Source organism: Esox lucius, chromosome 5 (assembly GCF_011004845.1).
Source record: "Esox lucius isolate fEsoLuc1 chromosome 5, fEsoLuc1.pri, whole genome shotgun sequence".
Taxonomy (NCBI): domain Eukaryota; kingdom Metazoa; phylum Chordata; class Actinopteri; order Esociformes; family Esocidae; genus Esox; species Esox lucius.
In genome coordinates this window covers 744,591-770,151 of record NC_047573.1, presented here as the reverse complement: position 1 = coordinate 770,151, position 25,561 = coordinate 744,591, and the positions used below count along the sequence as shown (strand labels likewise).

General features: G+C 41.4%; 1 protein-coding gene across 2 annotated transcripts in view; it reads left to right on the top strand.

Moving 5' to 3' along the window:
- Positions 1-25,561, top strand: part of disc1 (DISC1 scaffold protein) — a 64,820-nt gene that overhangs the window by 861 nt on the left and 38,398 nt on the right. For both annotated transcript variants that reach the window (XR_004575765.1, XM_029119755.2), the window contains exons 2-6: positions 11,185-12,722; positions 12,933-13,002; positions 16,584-16,734; positions 18,922-19,021; positions 20,969-21,201. Coding sequence is in view for 1 of the 2 variants with exons in the window: in XM_029119755.2 (XP_028975588.2) it covers positions 11,185-12,722; positions 12,933-13,002; positions 16,584-16,734; positions 18,922-19,021; positions 20,969-21,201 (2,092 nt within the window). In the remaining variant the exon portion in view is untranslated. The remainder of the gene's footprint in view (positions 1-11,184; positions 12,723-12,932; positions 13,003-16,583; positions 16,735-18,921; positions 19,022-20,968; positions 21,202-25,561) is intronic.

The following is a 25,561-nucleotide window of genomic DNA, read 5'->3' as shown; positions in this document are numbered from 1 at the left end:
GTGACCAACCCTTCGGCCTCCGCTAAACCAGGCTATTTAGCATATTTAAGTTATTTAATGACATGTTTTATATCCAAATGTTGCGAACGATGTCACTGGTACGCGAATACATGTTACTTCAAGCTTTTCCGACAATGCGTATGCCTATAATGTTTCAAACGTGCGCGTTGGCGCTACTCAGTAAATTTGCAACGAGTCAAATTATTTTGGTATGATAGGGATTGAGCGGTACTAATAGAATAAAACATAACATCTATTGGTCATAGAACAATCAATGCATTTAAGCTGTTTTTTAGGCGTATGCTATTAATAAGGGATGGATATGTCACTCATATGAACACTTTCGAAGACAGCTACTGATATTCTGGTAGAAATTATTTACACAATAAAGGGCTACTTAGTGCTTTGTATTCTATCAATAGGAATACAGTAAACCATGTCATTATATCAGTTGGAATACAGTACACCATATCATTATATCTATAGGAATACAGTACGCCATATCATTATATCAATTGGAATACAGTACACCATAACATTATATCAATTGGAATACAGTACACCATATCATTATGTCATTTGGAATACAGTACACCATATCATTATATCAATAGGAATACAGTACACCATATCAATATATCAGTTGGAATACAGTAAACCATATCATTATATCAATTGGAATACAGTACACCATAACATTATATCAATTGGAATACAGTACACCATAACATTATATCAATTGGAATACTGTACACCATATCATTATATCAGTTGGAATACAGTACACCATATCATTATATCAGTTGGAATACAGTACACCATATCATTATATCAATAGGAATACAGTACACCATATCATTATATCAATAGGAATACTGTACACCATATCATTATATCAATTGGAATACAGTACACCATATCATTATATCAGTTGGAATACAGTACACCATATCATTATATCAATAGGAATACAGTACGCCATATCATTATATCAATAGGAATACAGTACGCCATATCATTACATCAATTGGAATACAGTACACCATAACATTATATCAATTGGAATACTGTACACCATATCATTATATCAGTTGGAATACAGTACACCATAACATTATATCAATTGGAATACTGTACACCATATCATTATATCAGTTGGAATACAGTACACCATATCATTATATCAGTTGGAATACAGTACACCATATCATTATATCAATAGGAATACAGTACGCCATATCATTATATCAGTTGGAATACAGTACACCATATCATTATATCAATAGGAATACTGTACACCATATCATTATGTCAATTGGAATACAGTACAGCATATCATTATGTCATTTGGAATACAGTACACCATATCATTATATCAGTTGGAATACAGTACACCATATCATTATATCAGTTGGAATACAGTACACCATATCATTATATCAATTGGAATACAGTACAGCATATCATTATGTCATTTGGAATACAGTACACCATATCATTATATCAATAGGAATACAGTACGCCATATCATTATATCAATAGGAATACAGTACACCATATCATTATATCAATAGGAATACAGTACACCATATCATTATATCAATAGGAATACAGTGCATTATATCATTATATCAGTAAGTACTCAGTACACCATGTCATACTGTATTCTGTCAATAGATACTCAGTACACGATATCATTCTATATTCTATCAATAGGAAGTCAGTACATTATATTGTTCTGTATTCTATCAATAACAACTCAGTACAGCAGAAAGTACTGTATTCTGTCAATTGGAATATAGAGCACAATTTCAAGTACTGTTTGCACTGTGTTTGGTCTGAACAAGGACTTTTACATGTTAGTTATCCATTCAGTTCAGCATCCAGGCTTTTTTCTATTGTTTAGAATATATACATTTGTGGTTGGTAGCCTATAAAATAGTAGCCTATAAAATATATGTATGTAGCTTGTTTGCAATCTTTTGAATGATGCATCAGTAGTACACAGCACTGGTAGGATTCCACACCAGCCTGTTTATTCCATCTGCTTGGGTTTCTGGAATGTGGACTATGGTGTGAAGTCTGAGAAGATGTTGCTAATATTTTTGTTTGAATGTTGACTATCACGTACGAGATGGTCCTGAAGGAACGGTTCAGAATATCTTACAGCTGATGGTCTGATGGTCTGGAAAGAGCTGATCATAGATTACAGTCTTGGTTTGGTGGTCTGGAAAGAGCTGATCATAGATTACAGCTGATTGTTTGGTGGTCTGGAAAGAGCTGATCATAGATTACAGCTAATGGTCTGGTGGTCTGGAAAGAGCTGATCATAGATTACAGCTGATGGTTTGGTGGTCTGGAAAGAGCTGATCATAGATTACAGCTGATGGTTTGGTGGTCTGGAAAGAGCTGATCATAGATTACAGCTGATGGTTTGGTGGTCTGGAAAGAGCTGATCATAGATTACAGCTGATGGTTTGGTGGTCTGGAAAGAGCTGATCATAGATTACAGTCTTGGTTTGGTGGTCTGGAAAGAGCTGATCATAGATTACAGCTGATGGTCTTCTGGCCTGTCTGTCTAATGACAAGGCCTTTACCAAGCCTGTCTGTCTGTCTGATGACAAGGCCTTTACCAAGCCTGTCTGTCTGACTGATGACAAGGCCTTTACCAAGCCTGTCTGTCTGACTGATGACAAGGCCTTTACCAAGCCTGTCTTTCTGACTGATGACAAGGCCTTTACCAAGCCTGTCTGTCTGTCTGATGACAAGGCCTTTACCAAGCCTGTCTTTCTGACTGATGACAAGGCCTTTACCAAGCCTGTCTGTCTGTCTGATGACAAGGCCTTTACCAAGCCTGTCTTTCTGACTGATGACAAGGCCTTTACCAAGCCTGTCTTTCTGTCTGATGACAAGGCCTTTACCAAGCCTGTCTGTCTGTCTGATGACAAGGCCTTTACCAAGCCTGTCTGTCTGTCTGATGACAAGGCCTTTACCAAGCCTGTCTTTCTGTCTGATGACAAGGCCTTTACCAAGCCTGTCTGTCTGTCTGATGACAAGGCCTTTACCAAGCCTGTCTGTCTGTCTGATGACAAGGCCTTTACCAAGCCTGTCTGTCTGTCTGATGACAAGGCCTTTACCAAGCCTGTCTGTCTGTCTGATGACAAGGCCTTTACCAAGCCTGTCTTTCTGTCTGATGACTTTGTGCCCCATCAATCCCCCTACTACTGGGGGAGGAAGCGAGAAGGGACAGAAAGAGGAGGGAAAGAGAAACTGGACGACTGAATGCTGACATTTTGTCAAAAAAGTAAGGTTGTTTTTCTCCCAGAGCTCTTAAAGAAACACACTTTTGGGTTCAAATATTATTCCTACCATACCTGCTAGATGGCTGTGGACCTTAAATGAAACAAAACACCCAGATAAAACACCCCAGAGCCAATGTCCACCTAATATAACCTGGGAAAATACTTGTTGAAAGAGTTTCACCCCATCCTATACTGTTGTTTATATCCTGAGTTAAGCCATCTTCTAGAGGACTGCTGGAAAACACTGTCTGTGAACCCAGAAACCCAGCTGTGAAAGCTCTTGATGTTCTGTATTGACCACTAGACAAATATAGTCAAATAAGAAGCCACAGAGTTGACAAAGATCTCAGGACAACACTATAAGACCACGATCACTAGCCAGCATGCTGATCTCCTGACCTCTGGTCTACCCAGTCATTAGAGGGAAGTCCCCATGTTGTCTCTGTTCTTCAGCCAGGACAGACTGTTGACTGTTTTGTCACAGACAATATCAGTAATGACAGTTTATACTCCACAGTGGAGGACTATTGTCTGTTATGTACATGGCAGCAAGAAGCAGATTTTTTGACAGAAACATACAGTGTTTACTTTCCCTGGTGTCTATTGGCCGTTACTTTACTGACTCCATTAGTTACTTTACTGACTCCATTAGTTACTTTACTGACTCCATTAGTTACTTTACTGACTCCAACACAGCATCAAGTGTGTGTGTGGGTGTGTGAGAGTACATGTGTGAGAGCCAGTGCTATGTGTTGTGAGAGTGTGTACTGTATGAGTGTGTGTGTTTCAGTATTTTCAGCTGTTTTGTGTTTCCCATGTGACAGTACAGGAAGTGTGTGTCTGTGCCAAATTTGCCTCCACAGAGGAACAACTGCTGTAAACGAATGGCTGTTGAGTTTTATCACCGTCAAGAACAGTCTCCCTGTGTCAGGAACAGTCTCCCTGTGTCATGAACAGTCTCCCTGTGTCAAGAACAGTCTCCCTGTGTCATGAACAGTCTCCCTGTGTCAGGAACAGTCCCCCTGTGTCAGGAACAGTCTCCCTGTGTCATGAACAGTTTCCCTGTCTCAAGAACAGTCTCCCTGTGTCAGGAACAGTCTCCCTGTGTCATGAACAGTCTCCCTGTGTCAAGAACAGTCTCCCTGTGTCATGAACAGTCTCCCTGTGTCAAGAACAGTCTCCCTGTGTCGGGAACAGTCTCCCTGTGTCGGGTACAATTTCCCTGTGTCAGGAAAAGTCTCCCTTTGTCAGGAACATACAAAATATTTCAACAGATTCAAATGTTTTTCTCAGACTGGGTAATTTTTGTTTAGTCAGTTTTGGCCCTTTTATCTCAACTGATCTGTCTTGATAATTAGAGGATCATGAACCTGTTGAGTTATTGCTGATGTGGCAAGAAGACTAATATTGCTGACTACAGTGTGACAAACCAAGTGTTACTTACTGTTGAGTTACTGTAGTGAGATTATCACAAAACATTTTAGTTCTAGAGAAGATGAAAACTTTTACTTCCTCTTGTTCTCTTCCTCCAGCCTACAGAGCTTATATGTCCAGCAGGCCTGTAGTTTTCAGCAGACTGGTCTAGAGGGGAGGGAAATTGCTGTGTCTCTGAGGGGAAGGAAAGTGCTGTGTCTATGAGGTGAGGGAAAGTGCTGTGTTTCAAAAGGGAGGGACAGTGCTGTGTCTCTAAAGGGGAGGGACAGTGCTGTGTTTCTAAAGGGAGGGACAGTGATGTGTTTTTAAAGGGAGGGACAGTGCTGTGTCTCTGAGGGGAGGGACAGTGCTGTGTCTCTGAGGGGAGGGACAATGCTGTGTCTCTGAGGGGAGGGACAGTGTTATGTCTCTGAAGGGAGGGACAGTGTTATGTCTCTGAAGGGAGGGACAGTGCTGAGTCTCTGAAGGGAGGGACAGTGCTGTGTCTCTGAGGGGAGGGACAGTGTTATGTCTCTGAGGGGAGGGACAGTGCTGTCTCTCTAAAGGGAGGGACAGTGCTGTGTCTCTGAAGGGAGGGATATTGCTGTGTCTCTGAGGGGAGGGACAGTGCTGTGTCTCTGAGGGGAGGGACAGTGCTGTGTCTCTGAAGGGAGGGACAGTGTTATGTCTCTGAAGGGAGGGACAGTACTGTGTCTCTGAAGGGAGGGACAGTGTTATGTCTCTGAGGGGAGGGACAGTGCTGTGTCTCTGAAGGGAGGGACAGTGTTATGTCTCTGAGGGGAGGGACAGTGCTGTGTCTCTGAAGGGAGGGACAGTGCTGTGTCTCTGAAGGGAGGGACAGTACTGTGTCTCTGAAGGGAGGGACAGTGTTATGTCTCTGAGGGGAGGGACAGTGCTGTGTCTCTGAAGGGAGGGACAGTGCTGTGTCTCTGAGGGGGAGATTAGCATGCTAGCGATACCCTGCAGCTCCTCAAACGTTTGTTTTTACAAGATCTTCAGCATTCCTGCACTCTTATGTTGAAGTGGTTTCTTCCACCAATGGGAAGTTGGGATGAGGTCCATGATAGCCAATGGGAAGCAATGGGAATGCCTTACCAGTCTACTGTCAGAACGGTTCTTATGCTAGAGGCTGAACAGGGACAGACCCGGTTCTGCAGAGTAGATTTATAATTAGTCTCGGCTCTGGAACTTGTACATAGGCCTCCTTCTAGTAGATTATTTCTTAGCTATCTTACTAGATGGCACCGTTCTGGTCCCTCAGAACAGGGAGGTTTGGAGGTGATGTTGAAATGTACTGAGATTATTTGTGGTTGTTTTATTCTAATGCATGTTAGATGACAACCTTTTCATTAATCTTGTTTATTTAAATCATAATGAGGTAAATTATTAATCTCGTAATTCCAGAAACCAAAACTATTTCGGCCGCCATTACAGACTGGAAGTTCACTAAAATGGATTGGATTATAGTATGGTTCTTAAATATACACTCTTCGTTGTTCAACACAGCACTAATCTGGAACTAAACTGCGAAAGCCCTGCTGCATTTCCTTTCTGTCTGAAATCCTGGTAAAGTAGCCTGTTGGAGACAGGAAGCCATATAGACATAGTACTACAGGCCGCCACTGTATCTTCTGCCTCACAATGGACCCCCTGTCATTTTCCTTCCCTTCTAGGAGCAAGAGCAGTCCTCTATTTACCACTAACTTAGAGATATACAGACACATATCTACCACTAATATAGAGATATACAGACACATATCTACCACTAACAGAGATATGCAGACACATATCTACCACTAACATATAGATATAATGACACATATCTACCACTAACATGGAGATATACAGACACATATCTAACACTAACATAGAGATATACAAACACCTATCTAACACTAACATAGAGATATACAGACACATATCTAACACTAACATAGAGATATACAAACACCTATCTAACACTAACATAGAGATATACAGACACCCATCTAATGCTAAAGTAGAGATATACAGACACCCATCTAATGCTAACGTAGAGATATACAGACATCTATCTAACGCTAACATAGAGATATGCAGAGATCTATAAGAGCCTTTTCTCTTTGGTTCTTAACAGCGTGTCACTGAAGGCGGTCATTTAGATACTTAGTAAGCAGCCCAGCCAGATGGTGTAATGTGAGATTAGTGTGGTCTCCCCCAGGATGGTCTCAGGTTCCTGTAGGTGGGTTGTGGTATAGTGGTCCCATCTGGAGACACTAATGTACTTCACTGTAACCTGACCATGGGGCTGTGGTCTCTGTAGAGAGAAGAAAGGCCTTGGTTCTGAACCTCTCCTCTCCCTGAGGGGGATGCCCCCCATATCTCTCTACCCTGGTCTCTCCCTCTTCCTAGATCTTTCTTTTCCTTGCTCCTTCACTCCCTCTCTCAGAAAGTATCTGAAGCATAATGTTGGGATCCAGGAGTGGTCATGTGGAGGCTATGTGAGACAGGGGCGGACTGTCGGGCTATCATGTCCTGTGTTCCCTTCATAAGTGTGTGTGTGTGTCAGACGAAAAGGAGAATGAAAGTGAAATGGAGACTGTATGTAAGAGGGGAGGGAGAAACCTTTATCATTATTTTTGAATTTCTTTTGTGCAGATCAGTCATTAATGACAACCAAGTCAATGGTGAATACTGTCATTATTAATGACAACCAAGTCAATGGTGAATACTGTCATTATTAATGACAACCAAGTCAATGGTGAATACTGTCATTATTAATGACAACCAAGTCAATGGTGAATACTGTCATTATTAATGTCAACCAAGTCAATGGTGAAAACTGTCATTATTAGCATCATTTCTGCACCCCCTCTTTTTTCCCTTACATTTTTTTTCTAATGCATATTCTCACGCTCAATTACACAATCTCATACAAAAACACAACATACAGACAGACAAACACAATACTACGTAAGAAGTGCGTTGTCCAATGCTTTTATATCCATGAGATTTGAGGGCCCACACTCCAGGAAAACCACAACAGAAATGGGCTTGCGAGTGGTGCCCCAGACTGGAGTGGGACTGTAACAGTGTGGGCAGTTGGGAATCCAATACATTTGTCTGACTGTCACTTGACAACCTCAGGGGAGAAACTGACACAGCGAATTTATAAATGTAATGGCGGTTGTTCAATTGTTCATTTAAATTCAAAAAGTATTTTGAATTTTAAGTGAAGGACACAGATAATGAAATTATTATATATAAAACAATTATCTGTGTGAATGGTATTCACATGGATCATCAAAACCATTACAACTGCTTGTTGTCTTGATGTGGGAGCTTTTCCAACCGTCTCTGTAGTCTTTTCTGTCTAGTGCCAGGACTTCTAAAGGACCCCTCTGTGTGGCAAATGGCTGTTCTTCTAGTACAAGTCAAAGCTCTGTATGTGTGCGTGTGTGTGTGTGCAGTGGTGTAGGAGAAAGGGCGAGAGAGACAGAAAGAGAGAGAGAAAGAGAAAGAGAGAGAGAGAGAGAAAGAGAGAGTGCACCACAGCTGTACACAAAGAATCTGTTGATGGCTTCAGATTTCAGCTTCCTGTTCTCTCCTACCTCCTCTCTCTCTTCCTCTTCTCTTTACAAGAACAAGTTTTATCTACTGGGACCACTTTAACATTAACTAGTCTTATCTACTGGGACCACTTTAACATTAACTAGTCTTATCTACTGGGACCACTTTAACATTAACTAGTCTTATCTACTGAGACCACTTTAACATTAACTAGTCTTATCTACTGAGACCACTTTAACATTAACTAGTCTTATCTACTGAGACCACTTTAACATTCACTAGTCTTATCTACTGAGACCACTTTAACATTCACTAGTCTTATCTACTGAGACCACTTTAACATTCACTAGTCTTATCTACTGAGACCACTTTAACATTAACTAGTCTTATCTACTGAGACCACTTTAACATTAACTAGTCTTATCTACTGAGACCACTTTAACATTCACTAGTCTTATCTACTGAGACCACTTTAACATTAACTAGTCTTATCTACTGAGACCACTTTAACATTAACTAGTCTTATCTACTGAGACCACTTTAACATTAACTAGTCTTATCTACTGAGACCACTTTAACATTAACTAGTCTTATCTACTGAGACCACTTTAACATTCACTAGTCTTATCTACTGGGACCACTTTGACATTAACTAGTCTTATCTACTGAGACCACTTTAACATTAACTAGTCTTATCTACTGAGACCACTTTAACATTAACTAGTCTTATCTACTGAGACCACTTTAACATTAACTAGTCTTATCTACTGAGACCACTTTAACATTCACTAGTCTTATCTACTGGGACCACTTTAACATTAACTAGTCTTATCTACTGAGACCACTTTAACATTAACTAGTCTTATCTACTGAGACCACTTTAACATTAACTAGTCTTATCTACTGAGACCACTTTAACATTAACTAGTCTTATCTACTGAGACCACTTTAACATTAACTAGTCTTATCTACTGAGACCACTTTAACATTCACTAGTCTTATCTACTGAGACCACTTTAACATTCACTAGTCTTATCTACTGGGACCACTTTAACATTAACTAGTCTTATCTACTGAGACCACTTTAACATTAACTAGTCTTATCTACTGAGACCACTTTAACATTCACTAGTCTTATCTACTGAGACCACTTTAACATTAACTAGTCTTATCTACTGAGACCACTTTAACATTCACTAGTCTTATCTACTGAGACCACTTTAACATTAACTAGTCTTATCTACTGAGACCACTTTAACATTAACTAGTCTTATCTACTGAGACCACTTTAACATTAACTAGTCTTATCTACTGAGACCACTTTAACATTCACTAGTCTTATCTACTGAGACCACTTTAACATTCACTAGTCTTATCTACTGAGACCACTTTAACATTCACTAGTCTTATCTACTGAGACCACTTTAACATTAACTAGTCTTATCTACTGAGACCACTTTAACATTAACTAGTCTTATCTACTGAGACCACTTTAACATTAACTAGTCTTATCTACTGAGACCACTTTAACATTAACTAGTCTTATCTACTGAGACCACTTTAACATTCACTAGTCTTATCTACTGGGACCACTTTAACATTAACTAGTCTTATCTACTGAGACCACTTTAACATTCACTAGTCTTATCTACTGGGACCACTTTGACATTAACTAGTCTTATCTACTGAGACCACTTTAACATTAACTAGTCTTATCTACTGAGACCACTTTAACATTAACTAGTCTTATCTACTGAGACCACTTTAACATTAACTAGTCTTATCTACTGAGACCACTTTAACATTCACTAGTCTTATCTACTGAGACCACTTTAACATTAACTAGTCTTATCTACTGAGACCACTTTAACATTAACTAGTCTTATCTACTGAGACCACTTTAACATTAACTAGTCTTATCTACTGAGACCACTTTAACATTAACTAGTCTTATCTACTGAGACCACTTTAACATTAACTAGTCTTATCTACTGAGACCACTTTAACATTCACTAGTCTTATCTACTGAGACCACTTTAACATTCACTAGTCTTATCTACTGGGACCACTTTAACATTAACTAGTCTTATCTACTGAGACCACTTTAACATTAACTAGTCTTATCTACTGAGACCACTTTAACATTCACTAGTCTTATCTACTGAGACCACTTTAACATTAACTAGTCTTATCTACTGAGACCACTTTAACATTCACTAGTCTTATCTACTGAGACCACTTTAACATTAACTAGTCTTATCTACTGAGACCACTTTAACATTAACTAGTCTTATCTACTGAGACCACTTTAACATTAACTAGTCTTATCTACTGAGACCACTTTAACATTCACTAGTCTTATCTACTGAGACCACTTTAACATTCACTAGTCTTATCTACTGAGACCACTTTAACATTCACTAGTCTTATCTACTGAGACCACTTTAACATTCACTAGTCTTATCTGCTGAGATCACTTTAACATTCACTAGTCTTATCTGCTGAGATCACTTAAACATTAACTAGTCTTATCTACTGAGACCACTTTAACATTAACTAGTCTTATCTACTGAGACCACTTTAACATTCACTAGTCTTATCTACTGAGACCACTTTAACATTCACTAGTCTTATCTGCTGAGATCACTTAAACATTAACTAGTCTTATCTACTAACCAGTCGTATCTACTAACTAGTCCTATATACTAGTCTTAGCTACCTGCTAGACTCACATGGCAACACCTGCAGAATTTCACTGAGCCTGGTTCTCAAGGCTAGTACTATCCCTCTGGCACTCCCTTTGTTTTGCTGCGTTAATGTGTTGTGTAGTTGTGTTGTATTGCTCAGTGTTTGCCAACCTTCAGCCCAGTTTAACAGTTAATCCCATCTCCCCCCACAGGTGACTCAGTCATCGCCCCTCCCTTCGTGTCGGCTGGCAGCTCCATCCGCAAGAGGCTTGAGCAGCACCGTAGGCCAGGGTACCTGAGGACAGAGTCATCCACAATACAGAGCACCCAGGCTGGGGAGGAGGGGAGGACAGCCTGCCAGACCAATGGAGCATCTGGATGTGCTTTGCTAAATGGTCACAGTGATGTCATCAAGTTTGGCTCATGTGACTCAGTGAGCCAACAGCATTGTTCTCTGGAGAGAGACGGCCCAGAACCAGAAACGTATAGACCAAAGGCTCAGTCCTCCTCCTCCGCTCCTCGTCTCCTATCTTTATCTCATCCTCCTCTGTCACAGGAAGGCTGTTGTGGCACTAACTGTTCATCTTCCAGCTCTTGGACCACTCCCCCTATTAACCCCAGGTTGACTCCAGGGTCAGAGTCATGTCTCCGCCAGCACCATCCCTGCAGGTCCTCTGGGTCCTCCTCTTCTTCGAGAGACACTCCTTTCAGCTCCTCTTTCAGCTTCATCCAGCAGTCACTGAACCCCTGTCTGGACCCTGACCTCTGTCCTGACCCCTACCCTGACCCTGACCCAGAACTAAAACCTCTGAAGCGCTGTTCTGTCCATGTGGACCCCAAACCACTGAACATATCTTCTGTACTGAACCAGTCATCAGCTTTAACCTCAAAGCCTATTTTTCCTTCTGGGTCTGTCTCACTCAGCCAATCAGGACTGCAATCTGATTCTCTTGACCAATCACCCTCCACATCAGGCTCCAGTCAATCCCGACTAGGAGTCTTAGAGCTCTCTTTTGGGCTTTCTGTTTCAAAACTGTCAACTCCCACTTCTGTCCAATCACAGATTAGCTCCATCTCTCTTGACCAGTCAAAAAATAGCTTCATCCCTATCAACCAATCAGAGATTAGATCCATCCCACTCAGCGATAAAGACAGAAGACTGGAGGTTCTTTCACCTTGGGTTTGGCAGGACCGCCACTGGGAGAGTGTGGGACTGGGGGTCAAGTTAACTCATTCTGCGACCTCTGACCTGGCAGAGACGGAGCCTGACTGTGACTTGTTCACCCTGGACACGGAGGCCGCCTCCTCCCTTTCTGTGGGGGAGGACTCTGATGCCGCCTCGGCCTCTTCCCTCACTTCAGGGTATGAGAGTGCCACACCCACTGCTGCCACCAAGGGCCCCGCCCAGGATCACACCCATGACCACACTCATGAACATACTCATGACCACACCCTGGACCACACCCATGGCCTGGCCCAGGACCACACCCTGGACCACACCCATGGCCACACCCAGGACTACACCCATGACCACACTCATAGCCACACCCAGGACCACACCCACGACCACACCCATAACCACACTCATGACCACAACCAGGACCACACCCATAACCACACTCATGACCACAACCAGGACCACACCCATGACCACACCCACGACTGGGACCAGGGCTTCTGGGACCAGCTGGTGAAGAAGTATGATGGCATCCTGCAAGACTGTCTGCGTGACAACCAAACTAATACCAAGGTATGATTTTAGACACGTTATAACTCTATTTCATTAAATGCAATACACAAATGTTTCTTGTTAAAATATTTCTGTTATAACATGAATAATTGCTGTGATTCTTCAGTAATGCATAGCATCAAGTTGACATGTTATATATCTTCACACGTATTTGTGGAGCTGGTTTTTCTCAGAGCTTTTTGTCTCTGGTGTCTGTCTTTTCCTTTTCAGATTGAGTCCAAGATGCTGAAACTACAGCGTCTGCAGCAGAAGGCCATCCAGGAGGATGACTATGACTCCGGTAAGACAGGAAGGATATTTATTCTAACGTCATGTAGTCTTTGGGGTGTAACTATTCAAACTCTGGATCACAACCCCAAGTGGGTTTGTGTGAAAATTGCAGTCTAGTTGCTATATCTTGATGGCAAATTTTATGGGAAAATTGGTGCTTTCTTCATAGAACCATAATTACAGAGTACTGGTCGTACCTCTTGTGTATTTATGTGCGTGTTGTTGGCTGTTTAACAGAGTTACATGAGGCAGAGACAGGTATGGTTATACGAGGCAGAGACAGTTATGGTGTTATGAGGCAGAGACAGGTATGGTTATATGAGGCTGAGACTGGTATGGTGTTATCTGCTAACAAAGCTCTTTGTTTCTTGAGTCCTAAAACGAGCATTTCTGTTTTTCTCGAGTTTAAAAGCAAGACATTTTCTGTCATCCACTTCCTAATATCTGAAACGCATGCTTCCAAAGTTGCTAATTTTAGGGCTTCTCCATGCTTCATTGAAATATATAACTGTGTGTCATCAGCATAACAGTGAAAGTTGACATTGTGATTCTGGATTACATCGCCCAGAGGGAGCATATATAGTGAGAACAATAATGGGCCCAGAACCGAGCCTTGAGGAACGCCAAAACATACCTTTGACTTTGTCAGAGGATATGAGGATATGCCATCCACACTAACAAATTGATATCTTTCAGATAAATAAGTTTTAAACCAGGCTAGAACATGTCCACGTAGCCCAATATGGGTTTCCAGTCTCTCTAAGAGAAGGGAGTGATCAATAGTGTCAAAAGCAGCACTAAGATCAAGAAGCAACAGGACGGATGCGGAACCTTTGTCTGAGGCCATTAGAAGGTCATTTGTTACCTTCACGAGTGCAGTCTCTACTATGATGGGGTCTGAAACCGGACTGGAGCATTTCATAAATGTTATTTGTCTTCAGGAAGGCATTCAGATGTTGGGAAACATGTTTTTCTAAGATTTCGATATTGGCCTATAATTGTTTAATATGTTGGGATCCAGATTAAAAAAAATTATAAGATGCTTAATTTCCGCTATTTTTTGTGAGTTTGGTACACATCCGGAAGAAAGGGAGCAATTTATTATGTTCAACATTGGCAGACCTAGCACAGGAAATAGCTCCTTAAGTCATTTTATTGGAATTGGGTCTAGCTGACAATTTGTGGGTTTAGAACAATTTGTGGGTTTAGAACAAATTTAGTGAATGTGTCGAGCGATTCGGGATCTAAAAATTCAAGTGTCCCCATTGACACCTGGTCAGGGAGGTTCAGGACATTTTGAGGACAACTGAGATTTTGAGGACCATAACTATTTAAGGAGGAGTCAGTTATTTATTTTCTAATGGTGATGATCTTTTCATCAATGTAGTTCATGTATTCATTAAAGCTAAAGTGAATACCCACTTTACTTGTTGAGCGTTGGTCTTTTGTTAACTTTGTTAATAATTCAATGTGAGATGTGGACCTTTGTGTAGTATGTATTTACTTGTGTTCTCCTTCGATAGTGTCTGTTGTATGTATGGCTTATGTGTCGTTTATGTTGCACTTTATTTTGCTGCAAAACGAATTGCCCCTCGGGGATAATAAAGACTCCTTGAACTTGAACTGTATCCAAGAGAAATTTTGGATTGTTTTTGTTCACCTCAATCAGGTTGGAGAAATAAGCTGATTGAGCAGATGTGAGTGCTTTTCGATATTGTAGTGTACTGTCTATCCAGGCTAGTCTGAATACTTCCAACTTGGCGGAGCGCCAGGGAGCAAGTTTCTTGTAGCGTATTTTTTTTGTGTTTAGTGGTGCAACCGTATCTAAAGTATTTCACAGTGTTGAGTTTAGATCATCGATTTGATCGTTTGCGCATTTATTTACTCTGTCGTTGATGAGCGAACTTGTAAGAATATCAAGGAATCTATTTGAATTCCGAGAATTTATAGACCCCATTTGCAAATTGCATTCACTCAGTTTGCAAAACTCTAAAGACATTCTCACTCACTAAATCACATTTCGCACTGTGATGCACTTGTGTTGCAAAATGGTAAACACGGGTGGCAAAAGGTAAACAACTACATCACAGATGTCATTGTTTACACACAGTGACTCTAAATAGTTCACACTTGTTTCTAATGATGTGATCTGAATATTACTCAGTTCAGTGGATACAGGTGGCACAGGTCTGAGGCAGAAGAGAAGAGAGCGTGTCAGAGGTGGTGGATGAGGAGGAAGAGTAGGTGTAAGAGGTAGTGGATGAGGAGGAAGAGTATGTGTAAGTGGTGGTGGATGAGGAGGAAGAGTATGTGTCAGAGGTGGTGGACGAGGAGGAAGAGTATGTGTAAGTGGTGGTGGATGAGGAGGAAGAGTATGTGTCAGAGGTGGTGGACGAGGAGGAAGAGTATGTGTAAGTGGTGGTGGATGAGGAGGAATAGTATGTGTCAGAGGTGGTGGATGAGGAGGATGAATATGTGTCAGAGGTGGTGGATGAGGAGGAAGAGTATGTGTAAGTGGTGGTGGACTAGGAGGAAGAGTATGTGTAAGTGGTGGTGGACGAGTACTCAGCACACTCCTCTGGCCGCACAAAGACATGATCTTGAGGCAGAATGAATCTCTCACTGACTGATTTTGCAGTTGCATTGGGCTTTTACAGTGGACTACTGTATTATACATTTAATTGCAAAATGCTTTTACTATTTACAATTTTAACTACATGCCCTGGATGCTGCGTTCTTCGTATTTTTATATAGTGTCTAATGAATGCTCTGTTGTGTTTATATATTGACTGGCTGTGTGTATGATCTGAAAGCATTGTTTGATTTTGAGAACAGATGAAATGGCTTTGAGGTTTGAGTGTTTGATTTTGACAGAAGAGTCAGGGGTTTTGTGAATGTAGTATGAAGATTTGGATTTCTGTTTAAAGTTTTGAGACAATGGCTGAAGGTTTCAAGAAATGTGTCTTAGCAATTGTGAAAAACTGTAACTCTCTGCATTACATGCCTGTGTACTAAATAGTATCCTGATGCTGAAATCCAGATTGATTACTTGTGGTTACCTGGGCACAGGTCTTGTACTCTAGAAATGTCTGTTCCAGTGGTTGATATTGGCTGACCTCACTTTCTATTAGGCTGATGAATTTGATGTAATGATCTCTGCTTGACCTTGATCAGATATGAACATAATCTTCAGTTGTCTGGAATGTACAGCTTGTCTATTGTGAACAGCCCGTATTCTACCAGTACCGTGTGACTGAGATAATCAGAAACACCTGGTGCTGCTCTAGTGTGGACGGTTTTCTGAGCACTCTGGGGGTGTTTGGGTGTTTATAAGGGGTTTGTTAAGTTTGCTTTACCCTGCTCTGTGTGTATTTTTCCACACGTAAGACTGTTCTGTTTGCTGTTTGGCATTCCCTATCTCTTTCTGTCCCACTCTTTAGCTGTCTCTCTCAAGCTATCTTTCTGTCAAGGTCTCTGTCTCTTTTTCTCCCTTTTTTTACACTAGGCCTGTTTTCTATACAGCAAGTCAACTCATTTGAGTTCTGGAACAACAACTGAGGCTGTAACTTTATCCGGTGCTTATGTTTCTAGCTGAGCGATTTGATAAGAAACTGGAGGAGCTGGGTAGAGAACGTGGGTCCCTGAGGCTGGTTCTTCCCTCCAGACTGCCCAGCATTGCACTGTTCCTCCAGAGACTCAGAGAGGCAGTCCACACCTCCCTCAGCAGGATGGAGGACCAAAGGTCAGTGATTGTGTATCAACACCCATTGCACACAGCACATATAAGCCTGACAGCACTTCCCCAGGCTATTGCACACAGCACGTATAAGCCTGACAGTACTTCCCCAGGCTATTGCATACAGCACGTATAACCCTGACAACACTTCCCCAAGCTATTGCACACAGCACGTATAAGCCTGACAACACTTCCCCAGGCTATTGCACGCTACACGTACACTCACCTAAAGGATTATTAGGAACACCTGTTCAATTTCTCATTAATGCAATTATCTAATCAACCAATCACATGGCAGTTGCTTCAATGCATTTAGGGGTGTGGTCCTGGTCAAGATATTCTCCTGAACTGAATGTCAGAATGGGAAAGAAAGGTGATTTAAGCAATTTTGAGCGTGGCATGGTTGTTGGTGCCAGGCGGGCCGGTCTGAGTATTTCACAATCTGCTCAGTTACTGGGATTTTCACGCACAACCATTTCTAGGGTTTATAAAGAATGGTGTGAAAAGGGAAAAACATCCAGTATGCGGCAGTCCTGTGGGCGAAAATGCCTTGTTGATGCTAGAGGTCAGAGGAGAATGGGCTGACTGATTCAAGCTGATAGAAGAGAACTTTGACTGAAATAACCACTCGTTACAACCGAGGTATGCAGCAAAGCATTTGTGAAGCCACAATACGCACAACCTTGAGGCGGATGGGCTACAACAGCAGATGACCCCACCGGGTACCACTCATCTCCACTACAAATAGGAAAAAGAGGCTACAATTTGCACGAGCTCACCAAAATTGGACAGTTGAAGACTGGAAGAATCTTGCCTGGTCTGATGAGTCTCGATTTCTGTTGAGACATTCAGATGGTAGAGTCTGAATTTGGCCTAAACAGAATGAGAACATGGATCCATCATGCCTTGTTACCACTGTGCAGGCTGGTGGTGTAGGTATAATGGTGTGGGGGATGTTTTCTTGGCACACTTTAGGCCCCTTAGTGCCAATTGGGCATAGTTTAAATGCCATGGCCTACCTGAGCATTGTTTCTGACCATGTCCATCCCTTTATGACCACCATGTACCCATCCTCTGATGGCTACTTCCAGCAGGATAATGCACCATGTCACAAAGCTTGTATCATTTCAAATTGGTTTCTTGAACATGACACTGAGTTCACTGTACTGAAATGGCCCCCACAGTCACCAGATCTCAACCCAATAGAGCATCTTTGGGATGTGGTGGAACGAGAGCTTCGTGCCCTGGATGTGCATACCACAAATCTCCATCAACTGCAAGATGCTATCCTATCAATATGGGCCAACATTTCTAAAGAATGCTATTAGCACCTTGTTGAATCAATGCCACATAGAATTAAGGCAGTTTTGAAGGTGAAAGGGGGTCAAACACAGTATTAGTATGGTGTTCCTAATAATCCTTTAGGTGAGTGTATAAGCCTGAGAACACAACTATTTGGAGTTGTCCTTACTGGGCATGGGCATATCATTCTATGGGAGTGACCTTACTGAGTAAAGTTTTTTTTTGTTATGAGTGAATACTGCGAGGCATGGCTTTGAACACATGTAAAGGACATTTATACTGTTTACGCCTCTGCTTGAGCCTGAGTATCTTACATTCACATTAGAAATGAATCTTGCCTTGGAAGTGGTGTTTTAGCTACATTAGCTTTACATTAACATTAGCTATACTATTATTATTAAAGTATCATAGGAGTTGTTTCACCCTTCCTTTCTCTTTATTTGATAATTGGTTCCCTGTGACCAGGTCATATAGGTCTAAATTAGAAACTTCCCAAAACTTGTGTTTTATAAACCTCTGACAAGAACCATGGTTTCTGTAGAAAATACAGCCAGATGGTGCATTTTCTGTGGCTGCTTTGCCTAATTTTTACCAACATGTTATTCCTTATTTTACCAATATGTCATTCCTTATTCAGTGGTTTGGCCAATTCTATTATTATTTATTCAACGGTTTGGTCAACTCTGTTATTTCTTATTCTGTGGTTTGGTCAACTCTGTTATTTCTTATTCAGTGGTTTGGCCAATTCTATTATTCTTTATTCAAGGGTTTGGTCAACTCTGTTATTCCTTATTCTGTGGTTTGGTCAACTCTGTTATTCCTTATTCAGCGGTTTGGTCACCAGTGTTATTCCTTTTTCAGTTCCTTATTCAGAGTTTGGTCCTGTTACAGGGGTGAGGTGGAGCATGATGGAGGGGCTGAAGCTAACACCACAGCAGAGGATCCACAGCAGAGGAGAGAGCGACTACAACAGGAGAAACACCAGGTGGAGGTGAGGGGATTTAGTCAGGCTGCAAAAACGTTGGAGGTGAGGGGATCTAGTCAGGCTGAAAAAACATTGGAGGTGAGGGGATCTAATCATATAAAAATAAATTGTAGGTGAAGATTTAAGCAGGTTGTAAAACAGATTGAGCTGAAGGGATGCATTCAAATAAAAAACAGGCAGTGGGGAACCGTCAGGGCCCTCTACGCCCTCAAACAGGGCCTAAGGATAGATACAAATCTATATATATATTTATATATTATAATTTGCCTTTTGTTTTCATTGATTTAATCTTTATTTGTCCTAACTGTAATGATCTTCCTATTTAATTTCTTCAGTTTGTGTTGGAAAAAGTAGGTTAGTAAAAAAGTAGTTAATATCCAAGAGAGAAGAATATACAAATAAAATGTTTAATGGGTAGTGTCTTGGTAGAAATAATTTAGCTGTACTCAATGCTCATTGGCTAGGCCCTCAGGCTTTGAATAGAAGCCAATGTCATTGAAATTGACATCAATTAGAGAAGCAATTTGGAATTACAGTAGAATCCAACAATCACAAATTGTTTTGTAATGGGTGGGAATTGTCCAACCTATTAAAAGACAATTTGTGATTGGTTGATAGTGTCATAACATTTTGAATACAATGTTTAAAATATTACTTCAACTTTAGATCACTTGTTGTGTATTAAAAACAAAGATAATCACGTTACTGGGTAAAGACGTACTGGGTATGTGACATTTCTTATTGTGGTGTTTATTTTTATATGCTGGATTACATCAAATACAACTTTGTTCGTTCTGACAGCATGTAGTCCATGGTCTTGAAACAATGTGAGTCGTTGTGTGGTTGAACACAGCCACATCCCCAGTTATAAGAGGGTGTGCGCACTTATGCAACCAGGTTAGTGTAAGGTTTTTATTTTTCATTTTTCCCCCTTGAAGATTTCAGTTTGTTTTTCAATTGGTCTTGAAACAATGTGAGTCGTTGTGTGGTTGAATTCATTCCCCCACTATTTAAGTGACTGTTTGTTTTGGCACATTATTCTTTGAAACGATGCAACCGTATTTCCTTCTGACATGGTTTCTGCTATCGGTATTTGAAACCGTTGTGTATGTCTGCTGCTTCTGAGCCACAGCCGAGTCGTGGCTTAGGACCGTTTGACTCTCATCAAAGAATTGCTTCTCTAAAATAGGTCTGCAAAAGAAAGGTATCCAGTCATGCTCGATATACACAGGTATCCAAGTTCTCTATATGTATGCCGTCAGATCTCCACTACTGAGGGCCGAGCTCCACAGTCATGGTTCGCCACTGAAACCAGGTGGAGGTGAAGATCTAAGCAAGTTGTAAAACCAGGTGGAGGTGAAGATCTAAGCAAGTTGTAAAACCAGGTGGAGGTGAAGATCTAAGCAAGTTGTAAAACCAGGTGGAGGTGAAGATCTAAGCAAGTTGTAAAACCAGGTGGAGGTGAAGATCTAAGCAAGTTGTAAAACCAGGTGGAGGTGAAGATCTAAGCAAGTTGTAAAACCAGGTGGAGGTGAAGATCTAAGCAAGTTGTAAAACCAGGTGGAGGTGAAGATCTAAGCAAGTTGTAAAACCAGGTGGAGGTGAAGATCTAAGCAAGTTGTAAAAACAGGTGGAGGTGGATCTGGTCTTTTTGGGCACTTTCAGATATTATACATTTAATACCATGGTTACTAGAATAGCCTACAGAAGAAATTCCCCAGATAATGGCTAGCTTTCTCCATAAGCAAATGTCCTGTGCCCTGGAAAATGAACCTATTATATAAATATTTAACTGATCCTAGTTGATCCTGTACTGTAAGACTTCACTTTATGAATACTGGCCTGACCTCTAACCTTTACCCTATGACCTCTAATATTTGCCACTGACCTTTAACCTTATCTTCCTGAGCCTGCTAACCCTTGCCTCCCAATCTCTCACCCCTTTGACCCCAGGTGGAGATAGCCGAGCTTCAGTGCAGACTAGGAGAGCTGCAGTCTCGGAATTGTAGCTTGGAGCTCCTGATCCAGCATGAAGAGGCAGACCTGGAGGCGGAGGAGTTGGAAGGCCCCGCCCTACGCAGCTGTAGCCACGCCCAGCTCAAAGTAATGGGACGCGCCCTCAACGACATGGTGACATCACAGAACCGATCCAGGATCTGTGTCTCCCCTCCAGCTAGCATACACAGGTCAGTTTCAGTACTTGGCTGTATTTCAGATGGTTCTGTCCATATTTCAGATTACAATTACACTGTACTTTTAGCACCTGGCTGTGTTTCAGATGGACTACACTGTACTTTTAGTACCTGACAGAGTAACAGATGGACTACACTGTACTTTTAGTACCTGACAGAGTAACAGATGGACTACACTGTACTTTTAGTACCTGACAGAGTAACAGATGGACTACACTGTACTTTTAGTACCTGACAGAGTAACAGATGGACTACACTGTAGTTATCGTACATGTATGTGTTTTAGACACACACACTGCAGCTTTAAAACGCCACTGATCAACAAATCACCTTTGATTCCAGATTATATTTCATTATGATAACCACAATGGTGATTCTGTGCCATGACCTGCTTAGTGTATGATCCCCTCAAGCTCTATTTTCACTTCTTGTCTGCTTTCTTCATTGGAATGCTGCAATGCCCAATCACCACATGGGGCTGCTAGAGAACCATGTTGTACAGTCTAGCTTGTCAACCAAACATAAACAGTGCTGGTGAATTGGTTGTTCTGTGAAGAAGACAGTTGCTATAGAGCAGAGGTTCTAGAATACAGGCGGTACTTTGGAAATGGAACCTTTTCTCATTGTGGTCTACAATAGATTTTCTGTGAGGGATATCCAGATATTTGAAATGCAAAACAGTATAAGTTAAGTAATTTCATGAAAAATCACTGTTGATTGAAAGGCACAGATTTTGTCCGGCTGGCAGAATACATCCACGTTGTAATTGGATTGAAATAAACTCCATACGTTTGTTGGGCTGCTGCAGTTGACTGTGTAGCTCTGTTTGTAGAGCTGTGTGTTACTAATGCCCGAGTTTGTAGGTTTGAATCCAACATGGGTCCTCAAAACTTTGGTTAATTTTGGAAAGATCCCTTTTTATTTATTTTAGGGCACAGATTTTTTCAGTGGGTGAAGGAAATGGTGTCCCTTTTTTAATAAATAGAACTCTACTCTGAAATAAAAGTTTTGGAGAAGGCAAGACACGAAACAGTGTAAGATCAGTAATTAATGAAAAATCACTGTTATTGTTCCTACTTCCTGGAGATTAGGGTTCCAATCCTCCTGTGCATCTCTGGCTGCTTTTGGAAAATTCCTTTTTGATTTATTGCAGGGGACAGAGTCTGCAAGGGGCTGACAGAAAGGGTGTCCTTTTTTAATAATTTAAACTCTACTCTAGAATGAAATGAACTTGCTGAGAGTGTTGGTGAGAGCAAGGCACAAAACAGTATAAGTTGACAACATTTTTGATAATTCACTGTTGATTGAGAGGGCTCAGATTTTGACAGGTTGGCTGGCAGAATTTGTGTCAAAATTGTAACTGGATGAATATATATCAAATCAAATCAAATCAAAATGTATTTATAAAGCGCTTTTTACAACAGCAGTTGTCACAAAGTGCTTTACAGAGACACCCGGCCTTAAACCCCAAGGAGCAAACAACAGTAGTGTTGAATTTCAGTGGCTAGGAAAAACTCCCTAAGAAGGTCGAATTTTAGGAAGAAACCTAGAGAGGACCCAGGCTCAGAGGGGTGACCAGTCCTCTTCTGGCTGTGCCGGGTGAGATATTAAGAGTCCAATTGGAATAATAAATAAATTTCTCTTGGCTAAATCCAGAGTATATTTGATTTTAGACTAGGTCAGAAGTATGACCAAGTGGACAAGGACAGGAACAGCAACGGTCCCCCCAAACCAGGTAATCCGCAGGTGTGGACCAGGACCTCATCTCCTTCTAAAATTTAAAATTGGAGGAAATTGGATACCCTTTATATTATTTAGCCAGCTGCAGTTGACTGTGTAGATCAGTTTGTAGAGCAGTGTGTTAATAATGAATCCCTTTTCATTTCTTGTAGGGCACAGATTTTAACCGTGGGTTATACCTACCAATGGGTAATAGATAACCCCATACCCACAGAGTGGTAGTAGATAACCCCATACCCACAGTGAGGTAGTAGATAACCCCATACCCACAGAGAGGTAGTAGGTAACCCCATACCCACAGAGAGGTAGTAGGTAACCCCATACCCACAGAGAGGTAGTAGATAACCCCATACCCACAGAGAGGTAGCAGATAACCCCATACCCACAGAGAGGTAGTAGGTAACCCCATACCCACAGAGAGGTAGTAGATAACCCTATACCCACAGAGAGGTAGTACATAACCCCATACCCACAGAGAGGTAGTACATAACCCCATACCCACAGAGAGGTAGTACATAACCCCATAACCACAGAGAGGTAGTACATAACCCCATACCCACAGAGAGGTAGTACATAACCCCATACCCACAGAGAGGTAGTACATAACCCCATACCCACAGAGAGGTAGTACATAACCCCATACCCACAGAGAGGTAGTAGATAACCCCATACCCACAGAGAGGTAGTAGATAACCCCATACCCACAGAGAGGTAGTACATAACCCCATACCTGCCAACAAGTCGTAGATAACCCCATACCTGCCAACAGGTAGTAGATAACCCCATACCCACAGATAGGTAATAGATAAACCCATACCCACAGAGAGGTAGTACATAACCCCATATCTGCCAATAGGTAGTAGATAACCCCATACCTGCCAATAGGTAGTAGATAACCCCATACCTCCCAACAGGTAGTAGATAACCCCATACCTGCCAATAGGTAGTAGATAACCCCATACCTGCCAACAGGTAGTAGATAACCCCATACCCACAGATAGGTAATAGATAACCCCATACCCACAGATAGGTAATAGATAACCCCATACCCACTGTTAGATTCTGTCCAAGTTTGATCCATGAACAAAATAAATTCAACCGGAAGTCAGGGGAGAGACATCTTTATTCAGCACGAGGCTACAATGTTAACCTTCCATTTCTCTCATTTGTCTCTCCAATGATTACAAAGTGGACACAGTATTTATGCCCCAGCACATCCCCTCCAATATCTGGCTGTCTTCCAATCACATATGTGTATTCTATATCCTAACCTTACATGGCCTAATAGTGTCCCCTCTTATGTTTCTTGGCTCCACAGCTTATCAGGTTGTGTGGGGCCCCTCAGTAGTAGATACCAACTGCTTGTGATACGGTACCTCATATAGCACAAGATAACGAACCACTCCTCTAACAAGAGAATAGAACTAAAATACATGCATATCATCAGGTACAGACAGGTTTCCTCACAATGGTATGTGCCAACCTACGGTCCATGGGTCAATTCATAGAGTCTATGACAGTCACATGAAAAACTCCTATCAGGAGGCATGGACAGGATGTGTGGAACCCATCAGAAATGGGGCATCACATTTCCTAACTAGTGTCCTTCGTACAGAGATCATTAATACTCTCATTCATTGTGTAATTCAGCTACATTTCATGCCCAATATCTATCACCACAGATAGGTAGTAGATAACCCCATACCTACCAAGAGGTAGTAGATAACCCCATACCTACCAAGAGGTAGTAGATAACCCCATACCTACCAAGAGGTTGTAGATAACCCCATACCTACCAAGAGGTTGTAGATAACCCCATGTCTGCCAATTGGTAACAGATAATCCACTACCTATCGATAGATAGAAGATAACCCCATACCTATGATATGTAACAGGTAACCCCATTCCACACCGATAGATAATAGATAACCCCATACCTGCCAAGAGGTAATAGATAACCCCATACATGCCAAAAGGTAATAGATAACCCCATACCCACAGATAGGTAACAGATAACCCCATACACACAGAGAGGTAATAGATAACCCCATACCTATGAAATGTAACAGGTAACCCCACTCCACACCGATGGATAATAGATAACCCCATACATGCCAAGAGGTAATAGATAACCCCATACCCAAAGATAGGTAACAGATAACCCCATACACACAGAGAGGTAATAGATAACCCCATACCTATGATATGTAACAGATAACCCCATTCCACACCGATAGATAATAGATAACCCCATACCTGCCAAGAGGTAATAGATAACCCCATACATGCCAAAAGGTAATATATAACCCCATACCCACAGATAGGTAAAAGATAACCCCATACCCACAGTTAGATAATAGTTAACCCCATACCCACAGATAGGTATTAGATAACCCCATACCTACCAAGAGGTAGTAGATAACGCCATACCTGCCGATAGTTAAATGATAGTTTGAGATCTGCTCTGGTCCTACAGACACATGCAGTGTTGTTAACCTTTTGCTCAGAGTCACATTCTCCTACTGTCAAACAGTGACATTTAAAACCAAGCCCACACTGCCTTCATGCTGCTCAGGGTTTCATGCTGCTCTGGGTTTGTGTGTCAGGGTACGTG